At 37.3% G+C, this 20145-nt stretch overlaps 3 protein-coding genes and 1 long non-coding RNA gene across 5 annotated transcripts in view; 2 read left to right on the top strand and 2 right to left on the bottom strand.

Moving 5' to 3' along the window:
• The first annotated feature begins 2552 nt into the window (after positions 1-2552).
• Positions 2553-4947, top strand: LOC106310139. 2 transcript variants are annotated; one of them, XR_001263695.1, is made up of 6 exons: positions 2553-2919; positions 3023-3585; positions 3704-3770; positions 3899-4008; positions 4086-4136; positions 4236-4947. It is a non-coding gene; the product is annotated as an uncharacterized LOC106310139 (long non-coding RNA). The 2 variants fall into 2 exon arrangements; XR_001263694.1 differs by having other exon boundaries at positions 3704-3825.
• A 4440-nt stretch (positions 4948-9387) lies between these two features.
• Positions 9388-10678, bottom strand: LOC106308567. The gene is made up of 2 exons (XM_013745722.1): positions 10444-10678; positions 9388-9951 (listed from the first exon to the last, which is right to left on the bottom strand). The coding sequence occupies exon 2, from the start codon at positions 9949-9951 to the stop codon at positions 9388-9390; it is 564 nt and encodes a 187-aa protein (XP_013601176.1). The 5' UTR covers positions 10444-10678.
• Positions 10679-13607: 2929 nt separating this feature from the next.
• On the top strand, positions 13608-16927 carry LOC106312790 (leucine-rich repeat receptor-like tyrosine-protein kinase PXC3). The gene is made up of 2 exons (XM_013750441.1): positions 13608-16322; positions 16418-16927. The coding sequence occupies exons 1-2, from the start codon at positions 13751-13753 to the stop codon at positions 16711-16713; spliced, it is 2868 nt and encodes a 955-aa protein (XP_013605895.1). The 5' UTR covers positions 13608-13750; the 3' UTR covers positions 16714-16927.
• Positions 16928-17479: 552 nt separating this feature from the next.
• Positions 17480-20145, bottom strand: part of LOC106311263 (putative protease Do-like 12, mitochondrial) — a 9245-nt gene continuing 6579 nt past the window's right edge. Inside the window, exons 5-10 of the mRNA XM_013748474.1 lie at positions 19011-19210; positions 18355-18391; positions 18147-18274; positions 17943-18068; positions 17770-17820; positions 17480-17692 (exon numbers count right to left, since the gene is read on the bottom strand). Coding sequence (XP_013603928.1) covers positions 17480-17692; positions 17770-17820; positions 17943-18068; positions 18147-18274; positions 18355-18391; positions 19011-19210 — 755 coding nt within the window. The remainder of the gene's footprint in view (positions 17693-17769; positions 17821-17942; positions 18069-18146; positions 18275-18354; positions 18392-19010; positions 19211-20145) is intronic.

Here is a 20145-nt window from a genome sequence, read left to right as displayed (position 1 = left end):
CCTCTCTTTTTGGCCTACTTAACCTCTTCTATGAAAACCAATGAAAATCTTTTTTTCATTTTATTTGCTGCTTTTTCATAATGCAACTTAACTCCCAACAAAGATTGATCCTCCATAGTTATGTTCATCAAATGAGATAGAGTCTTCGCACAAAGAATGAAAAGATATGGTGATAATGGATCACCTTGTCTTATTCCTCTTGATGGTATGATATTGCCTTCAGAAGAGCCATTAATCAATACTGAATAACTCACCAAACTGATACAAGTCATGATTCAGTGTATCCATTTGACATCAAATCCCATTTGCTTCATTACCTCTTCCAAAAAACTCCACTCTAATCGATCATAAGCCTTCGTTATTTCAGTCTTTACCGCCATATAATATTTGGATTGCCTCTTTCTGATCTTTAAGGAATGAAGTATCTCATGCGCCACTATAATATTATATGTAATAATCCGGCCAGGGATGAATGCTTGCTGATTTTCAGAGATGATAGAACTTAGATGCTTCTTCAATCTGTTAACCAGTATTTTTGAGATGAATTTATAGGACACATTACAAAGAGCAATTGGTCTAAACTCAGCCATTCCTGTTGGAGGGTAGATATTCGGTATGAGGCATAAATTTGTATGATTGTGTTGTTTATTAAACTCGCCTCTGTCAAAGAAGTCTAATATCTCTTTCATGATCTCTCGTTTCAGAACCTCACAAAACCGTTGATCAAACTTAGCAGTAAAACCATCTGGTCCTGGTGCACGATGGGGGCATATCAAATACCGCATCTTGAAATTCCTCTTCAGTTATAGGTTTAGTGAGGCTGCAGATTTAGTGCGTGATTGGCAAATCGGAGCAGGGAGGAGCAGCTGAAGCAGGAGCGGAGAGCTGTGAGTTGTGGCCGTGAGCTGTGAGCTGTTAACTTGAGCTGTGAACGAGAGCTCAAAAATAAAATATATTTTTAATTTTATTAAAATAAAGTATTTACTCTAATTTAGTTATAATATAAATATTACAAGATATGAACTAGCATTAAAATTATTAAAAAAAAATAAAAAATTTATTAAAAAAATAAAAAAACTTTACTATAAAAAATAGATTTCCGTATAAAGTTATGTAATGCCATTGTCGGTCGCAACAACAATCTTACATTGTGTTTGAAGATTATAGCGCGCTGGATTTCTTATAATAGCAAACTTTCCTTTCCACACCCCCGAAAGTTCGCTCAATCACAGACCGTAACGAAGAATGATGTTTGTTAAACATTTCATTCTCATTTGTAGGTTGTCCTCCTCGCCATTGATGCGGATGATATTGAGTTCGACGGTACAGAGCAGGATATCCTCTCCTATTAGGGTATCCTGAATCAGCGAGAAAAATATTTTCCTTCAGGGTGAGTTGGAAAAAAAATCTCGTTATGTGCACAATATGTCAATATCTTCGAATCATGTGCTCTCCCTGGTGTCCCCACATATGTATATATAAACTCCATTCTGAAGTTACATATCGCAAGCACATTCATGGTAGGATGTTGCTTCCGTAAATTCTAATACTTTTCTTTTATGTCAGATCCAACGCGCACTGACACATGTGTACCATCAAGAGCTCCTATGCAACCGCTGAAGAAAGGATAGTACCTTGTATCAGAAGAGAGGGTGGTGTTTACTTGCCGAAGTTTATTTTCTCCAGGCTTTATAATATCTTGAGACATTCGAACGAGTGCATCCAAAACTTCATGAAACTTCCTATTCACTGTCTCTTGATTGCGTTGATAATGTGTTGCGATTGTTCGTTGGACTTCATCATGCGCAACAGTTTCAAGAAACATTGCAACAACATCTTCTAGACCACATTCTCGAGATTCTCGTAGTCCATAGTCAAAAAGTTTATTGATGCATTCGTCGAGTTTCATAGCATTCTTGATCATGTCCATTTATCAATTGCATTGTATGGCGCCATTGTCGACCTCGATCAATTCTCATTAGTACTCTGTCACGGTATGGATCCAAATATTCACTCTCAAGCAATAACATAAATACTTTAAAGAGATTCTTGTTGTAACAAATAACTAGTTCCTACAAAAAAAAAACAGAAACATAATTAATATTTATTTAAAGAGGAGTGAATATTTATGTAGTTTAAATAAGTTTTTAAACATGTGATACAAAAAAGTTTTAATAATGATAGTATTTCCATTACTTTTGGAAAAACATAAAATTTTTAAAACATAAAAAATAAACATCAGACACGGAGTTTATAATCTTTTATATATATATATATATATATATATATATATATTAGGCTTATGCTCTACGCACGGCCTTCCACGTCACCAAAGAGAATGGGGCGTTTTAAGCCACGTGGCAAGTCAAAAAGTCTTCGACGAACAACTTTTTTCGTTTCAAAAAACTTTCAGAATACCATTATGGGCTCTGTTACCGTTTATACCAAGACTTTTAATTGGGGTTATGCTGTATTGTTGGCCCACCAACGAAACCCTTTTGTCACTTCGTCTCTTTTGTCAAACTTTACTTGTGCGCAACTAATGGAGTTAATCACTTAATCTTAGTAACCTCCACTCCTCATCGATTAATTGTAAGAGATTAATGATGGCATTTATTCGCATCAATCCGCAGCTTTTTCATCCTTCCAGCTTCCTTCACTTTTTAACTATTTTCGTCCACTATATATATGGAGTTCAAGCAACGGCCCTGTGCATCAAATCGTCTCCCTGTCCTTTATTATACCTAAGAATCTGCAAGCTATACACTCATGGCGAATCTGAACTCTTTTTCTGAGTTGAAGGATGGTCTGTATAAGGAAACTGTATCGATCCGTCTCCTCCTTTTCGGGAAGCAAGGAAGTTCTTAAAAGAAAGGTTGAGAGCTTATGGGGATTGATATGGTTTTGGTAGATAAGCAGGTATGTTATGTTCACTGAATCTGTTTTTTTCAAAAGGTCATTATTCCAAAATAGATGCTAATGTGCGATTGTGTTTTATGGAATGCAATCTACTCTGATCCAGAGCTCTATTAGCGTCCACCGCCTGAACATCTTCCAAAACCTCCTCAAGAGAGGGAGGGATGTATGAGCTGAGTGGATTCGATGTGACAAGGACTAATTGATTCACTCAACATACCAACATGGTGGAGATTACAGAAACCATTCATCCCAACAGAGGCTTTCATGTTCCGCAATTATGATGAGATGATGTTACTAGCGAACACAAACACATACTTATCAGGCCAGTTTGTGAACTTGATTAAATGCATTGGCTCGACCAAAGGACCGTTTCTCTAGCACAAAATATATAATGTTAATTGTCTGTTTACTTTCTAAATAAATAGGTAAAATTAGCTTTAAAAGGTGACTGAACAAGTGAGGCTACTTGCGAAAGATGAAGACGAGAATCCCACTGAGCCTAGCGCTTATGATGTAATCCGTCCCTATGATCAAGCAAAGGCCCTTGGGAAGTCAAACATTGACGTTGGCCGGATTGCTGCTGGATTACCTTGTGGTAGTGAAGGATTACTTTTGATGTGTCCGGTGGCGAAAACTCGAAAAGGAACTCTACAACGAAAGAAAAGAGTAAGTGTCAATGCTTGTCAAGTTTTCATCCTTATTTTCTGCATCAGTTTTTTATGGCACTGATAGTTGGAATTAAATGCTATGTTCTGAATATCGTGCAACGTTTTGTCAATGCCAGGTACGACCTGTTACATAATTCTTATCTCAACTTGAAAGGACTACACGAACTCTTCAAAGTTGTTCATGTATGAACTGAATACAAAAACTGAAGTCTCTCTTCCATTTTCTGAAACTTCAATGGTACATGTACATCTCTGTTTTGCATTTTGATCATGAACTATGTTGATTAGCCAGTTATGTGGTGTGGTTGCAGTTACTTGCAGATGGTGTAATCCCAAATTAGTATGGGATCAATCCACAACAAAAGCCCCAAAATCGGTTCAAAGGTGAGATCCTCAACGTTGCATTCTAGCTCCCACAAAGGTTTGTAATGTTTTACGAATTCATGCTTTCATATTAGATATTTTTGGTGAAGTAATGATGTTCAAAACCACCTACAGTAATGAAACACGGACTATTCAGCGTATTATGGCCAACATGCGGTTAGAACGGTATGTTAAAGCTTCTGTGCTTGGAAAATTATGTTATAAGTAGTGGATCTCATGGTTGTTTTATGTATACTAAAATAACAACATTGAACCAATGTTCAGAGGCCCTACTGTTTGCATAAGTGTGTTCTACGGGATCGCAACTCTACTTTCCGAGATATTGGTGGTGTCCATGGAATACTCATTCTTTTACGGTGGCTTCAACGTAAACACCAAGCAGAGTTGCTATAGACCTACTTAGAAACAACCTTTTCAGGTGCATATAAGTTTACATTTGGATTATATATATATATATATATATATATGCGGATCTGGATGGCTTTAAGCTTATGAAAAGAAAAAACATAAAAGTGGAATTTTGTTGTAGAAGCCTAATACAACTTTGGCATTACGTTGGAGTTTTGTCTGTAATCATCTGAAACAGTAGAGGCACACAGCAAACCAACACACACCTCATAAAGAATCACCCTTAGCTTGAGCTATCTTCTAATATCTAGCTAGAGTCTATGTAGGTATTCCACCAATATGTATAGGTCCAACACAAACGTCTTCCAAAATGTTTTTATAGATCAAATTCAACTAATTCTGACATGTTCTTACTTAACTGGTATCTATTCCTCAACATTACTTTTTCTAATAAGAATATATTTCTCAACATTACGAATTATCATCCATACAATTAGTATAAAAGAATTTCTGACAAATTGTTCATAAATAGATTAATGAAACTGAAATGGTTCAAGAGCAGCTGGCCGGGTGTCAAAGCTTGATGGTCAACGACTCCCCCTCAAAAGTCACATAATTGCAAACAGGATAGACGATAACATCAACAATAGATTCAACAAAAGTAGGAAACTCTACATCAAAAATAACACTCATAAAAGAATTACCAACATTACACTACTAACAATATTGTAAAAAAAATTAAAACTTAATATTCGATAAATTACCAACATAAAAAAATTAATAATTTTTTTTTGTTTATAAAATAACACTAATAAAAGAACTACCAACATTACACTACTAACAATATTGTAAAAACATTAAAACTTAATATTCGATAAATTACCAACATAAAAAAAATTAATTTTTTTTTTGGTTTAGAATTAGATCAGGGTAAAATATGACTAAATTCAGTAAAATAAATATATTTTTCGAAAAAAACTCTTATAAATATATGTTCACAATATAAACATAAATTAATAAATAATGTATACAAAATTTACATAAATATAAACAAAATATTTGATTATTTGTTTTCACAAAGTAGTTCATTTTTCGTTTTACTAAAAACCTCAACATATTTTGATGTTATTTTTTTACTTTCCATGTAAAACTGCATCTGCATTTAAGCTACATAATTTCAATACATCAAATGGTCGAATAAAATAACATGAAATTTGAATTTGTAAAATTTAATTAATAAACATACTTTTAAAAACTCTTTTTGCATAAAAATATAATTCAAAACATATAAAATCTATAAAATTCTAAAACTGATTTTTTATAAACTAATAGATATTATAATTTACTAGGGTAAACCCGCCCTACGGACGGGCGAATAAATAAATTAATAGTATAAAATTGTTTTAATGTTTAATTTATTATAATTATTTATTTTACTATATTTTTAAAAAAAATATAATTATAACTATAACAATAGGTGAATAGATTTTCATAAAATTATAATATTGGAATTAGTAGAATAAAATTATTTCCGCTCTCCATTATATATTTGTTTCATGATTATTTTTTTTCTTTCTTAAAACTAATGATATACATGACATAAAATAAATAACTTATTCGTTATAACTGTAAATATTTTGAAATAGATATATAGATACTATGAAACTATCATTTCTATTTATACATATACATATACATATACATATACATATCTGTAAACAATATGGGCTTGGAACATCATCATCTCGACAAAAAAAAAATAAGAAAAGGTTAATGTGTTTAATTGCATATAAACGGTTGGAGTTGTCCTTTGGTTAGGTGAGACTAAATTCAAAAAGAAACAAAAGAAAAAGGACCAAACTACAAATAGATGTAACTTAAGTTATTTATCAGATCGAGGGTCTTCTACACCTATATCGGCCGATCTCAAACTCTGGGATTAGGCTCGTCGCCTGTTGATGGCGGTTTGAGATCCTCTGCAATTGTAGGTGACATCGACGACTGTGCGAGCTGAGATGGCTGTTGGATGTGAGATTAGAAGGTCGCGGCGGTGAAAAGAGGAACACGACTCACGCCGCGGAGAAGCTTAAACACGACCATGGAGGGATGCAATCGCGGTTGGACCACCGGAGATCAATCTGACCTGCGATATAGATGACAGGAGAAGTCGTGGGGTGGCATGGCAAGGAGGTTGCTGAGACTAATAAGGTAAGAGAAGAACTTTGATATTAGCCATTTCTCTTAGAGCAAGTTTATTTCGTAAATCAAATTGAAAATATGATTTTGAGAAGAGGATGTCTAACTTTCTTTTATAGTTGCAGGTACACCATCTCACATAAGAGAAGTTCACATTAAATAAGATCGTAGTGGCTCGATTAAGAAGGGGTTTAAGGCTATGCGTCTCTTACCGTGAACGTTTCGATCAGTGAGGAAGAAGATCAAACGACGTGAGACAACTACCAACAGATTCATCACGTCAATGTCGGCGGCTCAATCTCTCGAGAATGTGGTGAATGCTAGAATCAAAATCGACGTTTAGGGATTCTCACTATCGAGATGGGTCCTTAGAGTAAACGTAAAGCCCACATAAAACCGTAACCCATTTTTTTTAAAATGAAACGCATCGTATAGTATAAATGGACAGGTGTCACGCTGAGAAGATCTGAATTAGTGAGTTGGAATCCTATGTGGATACCCCAGTAGTGAAGCAAACATATTTATGTGGACACTCTCAGATATGGAAACAACCCTTATCATATAGTTTACCACCTAACATATACCCCACACATTAAGTTATTTATCATTTTTATATGATAAGGAAAAATTATAATATATTAAAATAATAGAGATATTAAAATATATTTCTAAAATTGTAAGTGTTATTTATTTAAGAGAGATAAATTTGACGATTAAACATTATTATTCCAAATATATAGTAAAATAGTATTTTAACCCAACAAAAAAATATACAATAAACATTCCGCCGAGAGAGTTCTCAACCGGTAGAACCGCCGGTCAGTGATCCAGAGCTACTACTTGAAACGCAACTTCAAACTCATCGCAATGGACAACTTGACAGTCAGGGGCGGCTGCCTCAGAGTAACTTCGGGAACACCGGTTAGATCCGTGCATGGAAGCCGGAGATAGTTCACTGACGCTAAGAGCAATGCTAGACCATGATTAAGAATTGACTTACTAGATTTAATATCATTTTGATGACAAATTATTTAACTTATACGTCCACAATAAAACCCCTAACAGATGCTACATCCATGACATGGACAAAACACGCGAGGATTGTTAGTACTTTAATAGGATAAAAGAATTTTTTATTTTGTTCGAAAAAGATAATCACAAAACAAACATATGAATTTTACGTGTTTCTTTTTGGAACATCGACTTTATTTTATGTTTTAAGTTTAACTATATTTACTTTGGTGAAAATATCATCTATTTATTCTAATTTTATTACATTAGTCTATGAAAACCATTTCTATTATTCATCTTTGACTTAAACAACTTCAAAACAAGTAACACTACTCTCACGTACCCTTATCAAATGGATCAAAAAAAATAATCGTTAACTCATTAGAGAATAAAACATATGAATCCGGCGCGTAGAGCCGGAATACTACTAGATATTGGAATTCCTTAAAAAAATCCAAAGTGACCATAAAAATAATCATGCTATCTCTACACACGCAAAATGAAATATCAAACAAGGAAGAAAAAATGGTTTTGTAAAAAAAAAAAAGAAACTACATGAACGTTAAAGAGAAAAGTCAGATATGAGAATCACCTAAAAATGCAAAGTGACCATAAAAATAATCATCATGCTAATAATACAATAAAATATGGAATACTTGAGATGAAAATTAAACAATAGGGAAGAAAACTACGTTTTGTAAAAACAATAACATGTATGAACGATAAAAATTAAAGAAAAAAAGAGAATCACCTGAACAGTTGGTGTTTGCAAAGGAGTTCTTGTTTGATCAGCCATGATGTCTCGACATAAAATTATTTAATATATAGTAACATTAGTTTTGTATATGAATGAATGTATGTACGATTAATTATGTAGACTACTTTTACCTTTTTTTGTTTCAAGCTTTGGTGAATGGTTGTGTTCGAGACATGTTAGTATTTATAGAGTTTTCTTTCCATTATTAATGATTTTAATATAGATATTAGGGATAAAATAACGGGGTTTGTTAACAAAAGCTTATAAAATTCTGTTAGTTTCATTTTTAAAAGTTAATTTAAATATAAATCTTAGAATATTCGAAGAATATAAAAGATTATATTGTTCGTTTAGAAGACGCAGGAGATTGACGCTGACGCCGATGCAGGAAACAGATTTTTGGGTTATACGTTTGATAGACGTTGCGACCATTTTTATTTCTTCATATTTTATTTTAAATTTTTTGTAAAATTGTATTTTAAATAAAAAAATGTAATTTAAATATATTTACATCCATTAAAATATTATGTTTACTTGGTATATAAATTTTTGGTCAAATATACGAATATAAAAATATTTTTTTTATCATTATCATTAATTATAAGCTAAGTTAAAACAAAAATAATACTTCAAAATATTTATCACTAAACAAAAGCTAAATAATACATTAAGTTGATTATAAAAGAAAAAACATTAAGTCTTAAATAAATATCACATATAAATGATCATCAAAAAGTTATAAGCAAAAAAAAAAACATTTAAAACGGTAAACGACCTCTACCATATTCATTTGTGATGTTATCATGCAAAGCTTCCATCGCTCTATCACCGGCTGGCTCATATACAATATGTCCACCACCACCACCATCATCATCATCATCTTCTTCTTCTTCTTCTTCATCACCGTCACTATCAGCTTCTTCTCCTTCTCCACCATCACCACTTTGCCACTGTACAAAATCATGATCTTCCCGATGTGAATCACCTATGAAGTTGTGTAGCGCCATCGTCGCTGTCACCAGCTTAATCCACTTGACCAGACCATACTTTGGATGCTTACGATCCAAAATTCTCCATTTTGCTTTCCATACTCCAAATGTCCTCTCAATCACTGCCTCTGTATGCTTCTGCATTTTGACTTGGAGGGCGAACTGGGACATGCGTTCCATCAAGTGCTCCGATACAATCTCTGAAATGAGGCCAATACCGATCATCATTTCTCAAAACAGGACTTACTCTTCCAAACTCGCCTTCCTGTGGTCTTAGTGTATCCTCCGCAAACTTGAGAAGAGCACTCAAAACTTCATCAAGCTTCCTTTGGACCGTATCCACTGATCTTTGATACCTTGCAGCAATATCCCGCTTCGTCTTATCTTGACCAACAGTCTCGAGAAACATCGCAACAGATTCCTCAAGGTAGACATGGTGAGTCTCTTTCAATCCATATCGCTCACCTAGCATCTTGCACAAAGCTTCAAACGTCCTTTGATTCATGCGAAGAATGTCATAACACTGCTGATCAGATTCATACATAAGTTGTTGAACATGTCGCCATCCTGCTCCTCTATCTGTTCTATGACTCAATCTCTCAGTAATAGGCGCATCAAACAAACCAAGTTCATCATCATAATCTCCATCTTCATCTTGCAATATCCATCTTTCAAGCATCTACAAAACAATGTATAAGATTATTATCAGCACCAAAACAATATGTAGAGATCAATGAAAGCAATACAAGACACAACCTAATATAAATGACACAAGTAAATGACCAAGTAACAAGACACAATATAAATGACCAACCTGTTTCGTCAGAAACATGACCTGTAATAAAATCATCCTAAGACCAACCTGTTTTACACATTTATAAATGTGGATACAGCAAGTAAAGAAACATAAAAAGGCCATATATATAAAGCCACAAAAGGCAGAGTTCATACAAGGATCAAACCAACAAGATCACAAAAGACTCATACAAAGATCAGACCAGCAAGATCACAAAAGATGACTAATTCTAAACTCCATAGTAGTTCCAACAAGATCACAAATAAGACTAGTCCTAAGCTCCATACTAGTTCCATCAAGATCACAAAAGAAGACTAATCCTAGATTCCATACTAGTCATCATCGCGTTTTATCTTAGTCCTAAGCTCCAGAAACCTAATCTTAGCTTCATCTGTCTTCATTGTTACAAAGGCTCTTCGGTTCCCTTCATTATCTATGAGAATTTCCATTGCTGCTTCATATAGTGGAGACCACTCTCTCACTTCAGGCAAAGCATACAATATCTCCAACACATTCTCAATACTAAAAGCTTCTTGACGCTCCAACATCAGTTCCGCTATTTTGTTCTTCACCTCAAGAGCTTCAGTCCGTTTCACACAAGCTTCTACAACCATGTCTTTCTCCTTACGCCTTCTTTTTGCTCTTGAACTTCCAAAATGATTCTGAGTCGATGGCTGAGTTTGGCGTGGGGCTTGTGGCTGTGTTTCTGTCTCCAATGCTTGAGTTTCTGCTGCTGGCTGAGAATCAGCTTCATCATCACGATCATCTTCACCCACTCTAGAGTTCAAACTGGCTTCTCCATGTTGAGCGCTCCATCCTTCAGCTCCAGTTACTACTACACCACCAAATTCTGCTTCAAACATCCATGTTACTAATCTCTTTGCATACAGATCTCCTAATCCCTGGACTCTCCTATACAGCAAAAAAGAAAGAGTAAGTTAGTGATAGCAATGTCATTAACAGAGAAAAAACATGTAATATAAGCTGCTTATCATCATTATGCTATATAATAAAATGTGAAACTGAAGAGAGAATAATGTGAAACTGACCCTTTCGCGTTCACTCCACCAATCATCTGACATGTCAATCCTTCCCATGTCATCAAACCCAAGCTCTGTCCTGTTTTGAGTCAGCGTCTTAATCTTGATGTATTTCTTCCTAGTGGTGTCGTACTTGCTCTTGTAGGGCTTCCAATCAGGTAAATTCTTCTTAAACCGCTGTTCAAACGCCTCCATAATGTTTGCTTTCCCCACTTTATTCATTGATATACCAGCCTTATTTCCTTTTCTTCTCTCTTCTGGCTTTCCCCACTTTATTCATTGATATACCAGCCATATCATAGAGTTCGAAAAAATATCTAGTTTCCTCAGGTTTCCAAGTCTAAAGCAAAACACATACAACAAGTTCCATTTATAAACTCATAAACTCAAGTTCCATACAACCTAAACACAGTTCTATACACATAAACTCAAGTTCCATACAACCTAAAGACATTTCTATACATAAATGCAAACAAGAAAGGGTCTGAGCTTACATCTATTGCCATCGAGAGAGTGAGCTTGCGAGCCTGAGACCTGCAAAAAAAAAGCAGAAAGAATAAGCAATGAACAGCTAGTTGATACCCTGGTAAACAAGTATCCAGTGACTGCTGTTCAAAGACATTGGTTCAAAACGAGACATATAGCAACAGCAACAAACCCAACACTACGATTGATTGGCTGAGACTACAAAACCAATCAAACATCATACCTGAAGACTCGAGACAGAGGCAGAGGCTGAGACAAGAGAGATGGAGAGAGCCTGAGATCGATGAGTGAATCAAACTAAGGCTTTGATTGTAAAATCTGCTTCGGTTCTGTCCACTGTCGAGTGGTTTCACTAGGCAATGAAGCAGGCGAGTTGCGTCTATGATTGTTCGTTCACGTTAGCTAGTTGATACCCTGGTAAACAAGTATCCAGTGACTGCTGTTCAAAGACATTGGTTCAAAACGAGACATATAGCAACAGCAACAAACCCATCATGAATTATATCAAAGCCACTTGCGTTGTTGATAACTTACCAGAAACAGAGTGAGCTTGAGAGAGCTTGAGTGAGAGAAGCTTGGTGAATTGGTGATGAAGACTTGAAGCGACACAATAAGGTGATTAACGATGAGAGACGAAGCTTGAGACGAGGCTTACCTAGCAAAACCCAACAAAGGCATAAGCTTTGTGTAAGGGGAACTCAAGAACCCAGACATGAACAAAACCCAACACTACGATTGATTGGCTGAGACTACAAAACCCATCAAACATCATACCTGAAGACTCGAGAAAGAAGGCTGAGACAAGAGAGATGGAGAGAGCCTGAGATCGATGACGATAGAGAGAGAGCTCGAGTGAGAGAATCTTCGAGCCCGTGATTAGCGTCGTCGGAGAAGAGAGATCTCGAAAACAGGAAAGGGCTTGGGTTAACGATGAGACATAAGCTTACCTAGCAAAACCCAACAAAGACATAAGCTTTGTGTAAGAGGAATTCACGAACCCAGACATGAACAAAACCCAACACTACGATTGATTGGCTGAGACTACAAAACCCATCAAACATCATACCTGAAGACTCGAGACAGAGGCTGAGACAAGAGAGATGGAGAGAGCTTGAGATCGATGACGTTAGAGAGAGAGCTCGAGTGAGAGAATTTTCGAGCCCGTGATTAGCGTCGTCGGAGAAGAAAGATCTCGAGGTCTGCGTCGGAGATGGGGATGAGATGAGAGAGCTCAAAAATTGGAGATGGAGATGAGAGAGCTCCAAAGTCGTCGGAGATGGAGATGAGATGAGAGAGCTCAAAAGTCGTCGGAGATGGAGATGAGAGAGCTCAAAAGTCGTCGGAGATGGAGATGGAGATGAGATGGAGAAACACTGCGTCAATGGAGAAAGCTGCGTCTTTTGGAAAAATTAGGGTTAGGTTTTATTGTAAATAACGAAATATAGTAAGGGCAAATGCGTAAAATAAACATCAGCCGCCGAGTTTTAATCGCAGACGCAGATTTTTTCGGCGATCGACGCGAGGACGCAACGTTTAGACGCAGACGCAGACGCAGTACCGGCGTCGATGAAACGAACAAGAGTTTATCAAAAAAATTGACGCCGACGCAGCCGTAGGTAGCTGCGTCAACCAAACGAACATCACTTATCTCAGTAACCTAAATACTAAATAGGATAGCATCAATTTAAAATTAACTAGCCATGAGTAAACAGTACACCAAAAATTAGTTTTGACGCGTCACATTGAAACCCAAAAACAAGTAGAGAAATAGCCTATTACAGTCGATGTATAATACAGTTAAAACTTGAAGCACTTGCTTAATTTTTTTCACTAGATGATCAAATGATTTGAGTTGTCCAAGTTCCCTGTAGAAAGTAATAAATAAACTGAAATGGTCAACAAATGAGAACCAAACAGTGATAGGAGCTGGTGGCAGAACACGAGAACAAAAAGACTTGTTAAAAAGTCTTTTGTGTCATAAAATACACATCAGTCAACGTCCTTCAAGTCTTCAACCCAATCAACACGCCACTGTAACAGTTTCCACACCATTTTCCCCCACACTTTTTTTTTTTTCCTCAGTGTTCTGTTAATCTTTTCATCAACCTTTTCTATCTTTTTCCCGAAAAAGAATAGGATCACTGGCGTCAAAAAAGATGAAGAAGATACAAGTTCCACCAGAACCAGGCAAGTCCATGTTCTGTCTCTTCTTTTTCATCTTCCTGTCTTGTTTCCATGTATGTTTCCCGGAGCTTTCTTCAACCCAGACAAACACAATGATCGAACTCTCTAGATTCCTTAGTATCCCAGACTGGAATTTTCCTGGTTCTGAAAGGAATCCATGTTCATGGGAAGGTGTTGATTGCAGCCGACCAGACAGTAGCTCTGTGATAAGCTTGTCTCTCTCTGGCTTCGATCTCTCCAATTCTTCATTTCTACCACTTGTTTGCCAAATCCAGACACTGGAGTCTCTTGATGTCTCTAACAACAGCTTGAGCTCAATCCCGGACGGGTTCATGACAAATTGCCGAACACTAGTTGGGTTGAAGCAGCTGAACTTCAGCGGGAACCAAGTTTCTTCTTTTCGTGGTTTCCGCAACTTCTCCAAATTAGAGGTTCTTGATATCTCTCACAATAGGTTGAGTGGGAACATTGAAGACTATGGTTTTGATGCTTTGGTTCAGTTGAAAAATCTGTCCCTCAGCTTCAACAAGCTAGCTGGTTCAGTTCCGACCAATTTGGCCAAAAGTGTGGTGAATCTCGAGGTCTCAGATAATTTATTGAGCGGTAGTATCCCCGAGGGCATCGATGATTATCAAGAGCTAAGGTTGGTTGATCTCAGTGATAATCAGCTTGATGGGTCACTCCCTAGCTCGTTGGGAAACCTCTCCAAGTTAGAAACTTTGCTTCTTTCCAACAACAATCTTAAAGGGGCAATCCCAGAGTCACTTTCAAGAATCCAAACCTTGAGCAGATTCGCAGCCAATCGTAACGGATTCACAGGAGCAATTCCATCAGGGATCACGAAACACCTCGAGAACTTGGACCTGAGTTTCAACCTTCTAAACGGGTCCATTCCAGATGATCTTTTGTCGCAGCAGCCTAAACTCGTCTCTGTGGATTTGTCATCGAATCAGTTAGTTGGATGGTTACCGCAAAGCATTTCGCATAGCCTAGTTAGGCTGAGGCTAGGAAGCAATAAGCTAATAGGGTCAGTGTCTTCAGCTGCATTTGAATCGCTGCAGAACCTGACCTATCTGGAGATGGACAACAACGGATTAACTGGCCACATACCTCCTGCATTTGGAAACCTTGTGAGTTTGAATCTCCTTAACTTGGAAATGAACCAGTTCGTTGGGATCTTACCTCCTTCGCTTGGAAACATCACCTCGCTTCAAGTGTTGAAACTTGAGCAGAACAAGCTTACCGGAGAAATCCCAGATGAGATAGGATCGTTAAGTAAACTCTTGATTCTTGACCTCAGCTGGAATTCTCTGAGTGGATCTATACCGTCCTCTCTTTCGAACCTAACTGAGCTTACCAACATGAAGTTGCAAGGGAATAGTCTAAGTGGTACTATACCTGACAGCATTGGAGATCTGAGTAGTCTGTTAGAACTCCAGCTCGGTCAAAACCAGCTTAGAGGGAGGATTCCAATAATGCCGCCAAAGCTGCAGATTTGCTTAAATCTCAGCACTAACATGTTCCAAGGACCAATCCCTTCTACATTGTCTCAACTCGACCGCTTGGAAGTTCTTGATCTTTCAAATAACAAATTCTCAGGGGAGATCCCTGGTTTTCTGACCAGCTTAATATCCCTTAGACAGCTGGTACTATCCAACAACCAGCTTATTGGAAATATTCCAAAGTTCACCCATAATGTTTCAATCAGTGTCACTGGAAACCCCGAGATCACCACCGTTGACCATGGAGTCGTTATCCCAGGCAGGCCATCAGGGAAGAGCCAACTCGTTCTGATCGTGACCCTTGTCGCCATAGGAGTAACTGCTCTTGTGGCAGTGATTATTATTCTGAAACTTTATAGGCGCTTCAATGGGGTTAACAACATGCAAGTCGACCTCGACGAGGAAGAAGGATCAACTGTTCTTCCCGAGGTCATTCATGGCAAGCTCCTCACTTCAAACTCTCTACACAAATCAAACATCAACTTCGCCAAAGCTGTGGAGGCTGTTGCTCATCCAGAGAATGCTCTGTTCCAGACAATGTTCTGGAGTTACTACAGAGTGGTCATGCCCTCTGGTTCAAGTTACTTCATCAAAAAGCTCAACACAAGAGAAAGGCTTTTCCAGCAAGCCAGCAGCGAGCAACTAGAGCTAGACCTAGAGATGTTGGGCAAGCTGCACCACTCAAACGTAATGGTTCCACTGGCTTATGTCCTCTATTCACAGGGAGTCTTGCTCTTCTACGAATTTGCTCACACTCACTCCCTTTACGATGTTCTGCACAACCATCCCAGCGATGTGGTTGATTGGACGAGCAGGTACAGTATAGCAGTTGGCATAGCTCAGGGAATCTGCTACTTGCATGGATCCAACTCCAACGCGCGTGATCCAATCCTTGTACCAGATCTCTCTAGTAAAAAAATAATGCTCAAGTCGCTCACTGAGCCGCTAGTAGCGGACATTGAACTGTTCAAGGTAATCGACCCTTCCAGAAGCAATAGCAGCCTCTCCACAGTTGCAGGCACCATCGGCTACATTCCACCGGGTGAGCCATATAATACTACAAAAAGCTTTGTCTGAGAGAAACAAATGAAGCTCTCTTAATCTTTTTTTTAACTTTTTGATCTTCATCATCATCAGAGTATGCTTACACGATGAGGGTGACAATGGCTGGGAATGTCTACAGCTTTGGGGTGATTCTTCTGGAGTTATTAACCGGAAAGCCAGCGGTCAGCGAAGGACGAGAGTTGTCCAAGTGGGTGCAGAGCCAACAAGAGCAGCGCAACAACATTCTTGACCTAAGAGTGAGCAAATCATCACCTGTAGCAACAAAGCAGATGATCCGTGCCCTCAGCATTGCACTTGCCTGCATAAACATCTCTCCTGGGGCAAGGCCAAAGATGAAGACTGTCCTACGGATGCTCACAAGACTCTAAATAAAAGTATTGGCTGACGTGTAAATTTTTGCTTCTTGCTTGCTTTGTATATAAAAGCAGCATAGGAAGGTATTATCTGCATCTCCATATTTGAGATGCTCAGGAAACAAGAAGGATCCAATGCATTCAAATTTTTAGTTTAAAATGAATATCAAATACCAGATGGTTAAATATGAACGAAATTCAAATATGGATACTTTTATGGAGAAGGAAGGCTTTTGACAAACAACTGATTCTGTTCAACGTTAACTCTAAAAAGTCGATTCTATCAAGAAGATGATTGGTCCGAGTTGCATAGGGAATTTTTTTACATTTTGTAATCATTTTATTAGTTTTGCTTTTGCTTAAAGGTTTGGTACTGAAGAGATGTGAAATGTGTCAAACATATTTGATAACTGTTATATATACGCACAAGTTGTATCCTTGGCTACAGTCATATCATAAAAAAAAGAAAAAGAAATGTAATCTTACGCTTACAAGACAAAATCACTATTTAAGCCTATCGCCTATCTAACATGTGTGTGCTGGAACTTGTTTGCTTTGTATTTTAGTTTTATTAATTTGAATCCTAACAATTTTGTAAATTTGATCATCATCGGACAAGCCGTAACCAATCCTCTAGCATCTTTGAACGTGCATGGGATAAAGCAGAAAAGGAAGACTACAGCTCCGAACAGGAAGGTCAATATTATTATCTTTGAAAGTCGAGAGGAGGACATACAAGTAGAAAGCAGCAAAATTTCAAACCTAGTATCATTGAGCAGAACTAGTTACTGGGCCGAGTTAGATCATTAGATATGGCAGATGTTATGTTGTGACGTTTCAAGATAATAGAATCTGCCTTTTTAGCAGATTCATAGTTGAGGACTAAAACCTTGTCATCTTCCAAATCAATGCTCAAATTTTGAGTGCCATTTTCTTCTATGAGCTCAAATAGATGCCTTAGATTCTTTACCTTTACTTTGTTCACTTTCTCCACCTGCAAAAAAAAAAAAAACATTGTTAGATTTTATCAAAAACACTGCACAAGCCTTGAGAATATCAAGAATTGATAACCTGCAAATCTTTGAAACTTTCGTATCCTTGGTTGATGTCATCTTCCAGTATCTAAGTTATGAATAAAAGACATAATGTTTGTTAAAACTCGACATAATGTTTGTTAATAATACTAGTTAGCAAATAATATAACATTATCATTCTTTCTATTAAACTCAAAATTCAAAACAAACCTCAGAGATAATGACATGCTGCTCTTCAGATTCGCTCAAATTATGATTTGGAACAAAAACAAAACCACCGAATATGTAATAACTTGGACGTTTATAATACTGTTGCACTCTAACATGTGGTTTCACCTGCAGTGAAGAAAGTACCTCAAAACAACATGTAAACCAAAGAACCAATTAATAGTTTTAGAAAGAGACTTGTCTTACGGGCTTTAGATTGATGTTGTACTCATGTTCTTTTCCCCTTCGCAAAACTTTGATCATGCTAGTTTCGCCTGGTTTCTTCATCGAAATCAAATAATAAAAACTTATTCGCTCATTTTCCCAAAAAGGAACTGCATCAAACATAAACTCACTTGATAAGTAAACAAACATTAAACAATATATACAAAAAAAAGGAATTTGATATAATGACCTGTCGCATCATTTGCTATTGGAACCCATCTTCGAAACTACGCTAGGCGCTAGTCGGGCGGTGAGTCCGGGCCTAGCGAGTTACCAAAAAATCGGGGATTAAGCGGGATATACGCGGGGATTAGTTTTTTATTATTTTTAATTATAAAAAAAAATATATATATAAATATATGTGAATTATGCATGTAAAAACATCGTAGTACAGTGGTTCGGTTGGAATTGTTAGGTGCTAGAGGTGATGGGTTTGAATAATATGCAGTGTGTGTTTTTTTTTCCATTTAAATTAGCGCGATTTAGGAACAACGTTTTAAAAGATCATTTAACTTGTCCCACATCGGTAATATAGGAGTAGGAGAAGTCTTCAGGTCAGTTATAAATACATGTTAAGGTCTTAGTTTTAATTTGTTAAGTGGGCTTCTAACATGGACCAAACTTTAAAAAGAAAGTCCAAACTTTTCTTTAATAATAATCGGATTTCAAAACCGATTAATCGGATTTTAACCGATTAATTGACCGATTAGTCGGTTTTTGACCGATTAAATGGTAGTCCGATTTACTGCACCGGTTTGGTCATAGCCGGGGCGGTGGGGTTGCGCGGAGCGCCTAGTCGGCCGATTAATCGGCTAGGCGCCCGCATTTTTGAACAAGGATTGGAACACCATCAATGGCAAGAATGATGTCATTCTTTTTCAAAATTCCGTAGGCACCCGACCACAAGCTTATTTTGTTTATAAGACTTCCTGTCATTTCAGAGCTCATTTTAAAATGATTACGGATTTGAGCATTTTTAATAGACTGGTATGATAGACCCAATGAGCAGAAAACAGCCTGTTGATCGCTTTCTTCATCACCAGTCACTACAAGAAAACATAAGTTTAACGACAGCGGTTTTCTTCGTGAGTTCGTCGTAAAAGAAGGTTTACGAGGAATTAGCGAGGAAACGGGTTTCGTCGTTATACGTTCGTCATAACGCATATTTCCTCGCTAATTTATCGTAAAATAGCGAAGAAACCATTTCGTCGTAAAAACGAAGAAAACAAATCGTCGTAAAGACCACGTAGACAGTCCACGTAAGAATGTCGCTACCGTTCCTCGTAAATAAATACGCAAATATTTTATATATAAATAAGTTTTGAATTTATAATACAACCACGAAAAAAAGGAACTAAGAGTCGTGCATCGCCCGGAGGAATTCATCACTCCTGTCTACATCCTCCTCGGCATGTGTGTCGTCGGATGGTCCCTCGCCTGGAAAGGGATTTTGTCGTCGCATGTTCCTCAACATGGTCTCCCATTCTGAATTTGTGGCCGCTATAAAGTCCAAGAAACCCTCGAGTCCACCCACACGAGCTGTGAATGCAGATTTTATCGCGGCCAACTCGTTACGCAGCTCAGTGACTTCATCATTCCGTCGCTGACCAAAAGACGATGTCGCTCTTGGAACATCGTTGATGGAACCAATCCCCAACGTCCGTCTCTTTTTTTTAGGGACAACCTTAAAAACAAAAAATAAATATTGTTAGTAAAAATTTAAAGTTAAATTAAATGAATAATAAAAAATTAAAATTTTAGAAAATTTACCTCCTCGTAAATCTTATCCACTTCAAGTGTGGATAAGGTGACGGGTAATCTGTCGGTAGACTGCTGGGTCAGCTGGGTCAGCTGGGTCTGGCGGTCTTCAACCCGAGCAACCACGTCGTTGTAGATTTGCTCGGACTTGCCATCTACAAATACGCCCGCCTTGTTCTTGTGGGTCCTCTCCTAAAGTTCCATAAGAGACGGGAGATGTCCC

The sequence above is a fragment of the Brassica oleracea genome, chromosome C8, assembly GCF_000695525.1.
Source record: "Brassica oleracea var. oleracea cultivar TO1000 chromosome C8, BOL, whole genome shotgun sequence".
NCBI lineage: Eukaryota > Viridiplantae > Streptophyta > Magnoliopsida > Brassicales > Brassicaceae > Brassica > Brassica oleracea.
This window is presented reverse-complemented; position numbering and strand designations above follow the sequence as displayed.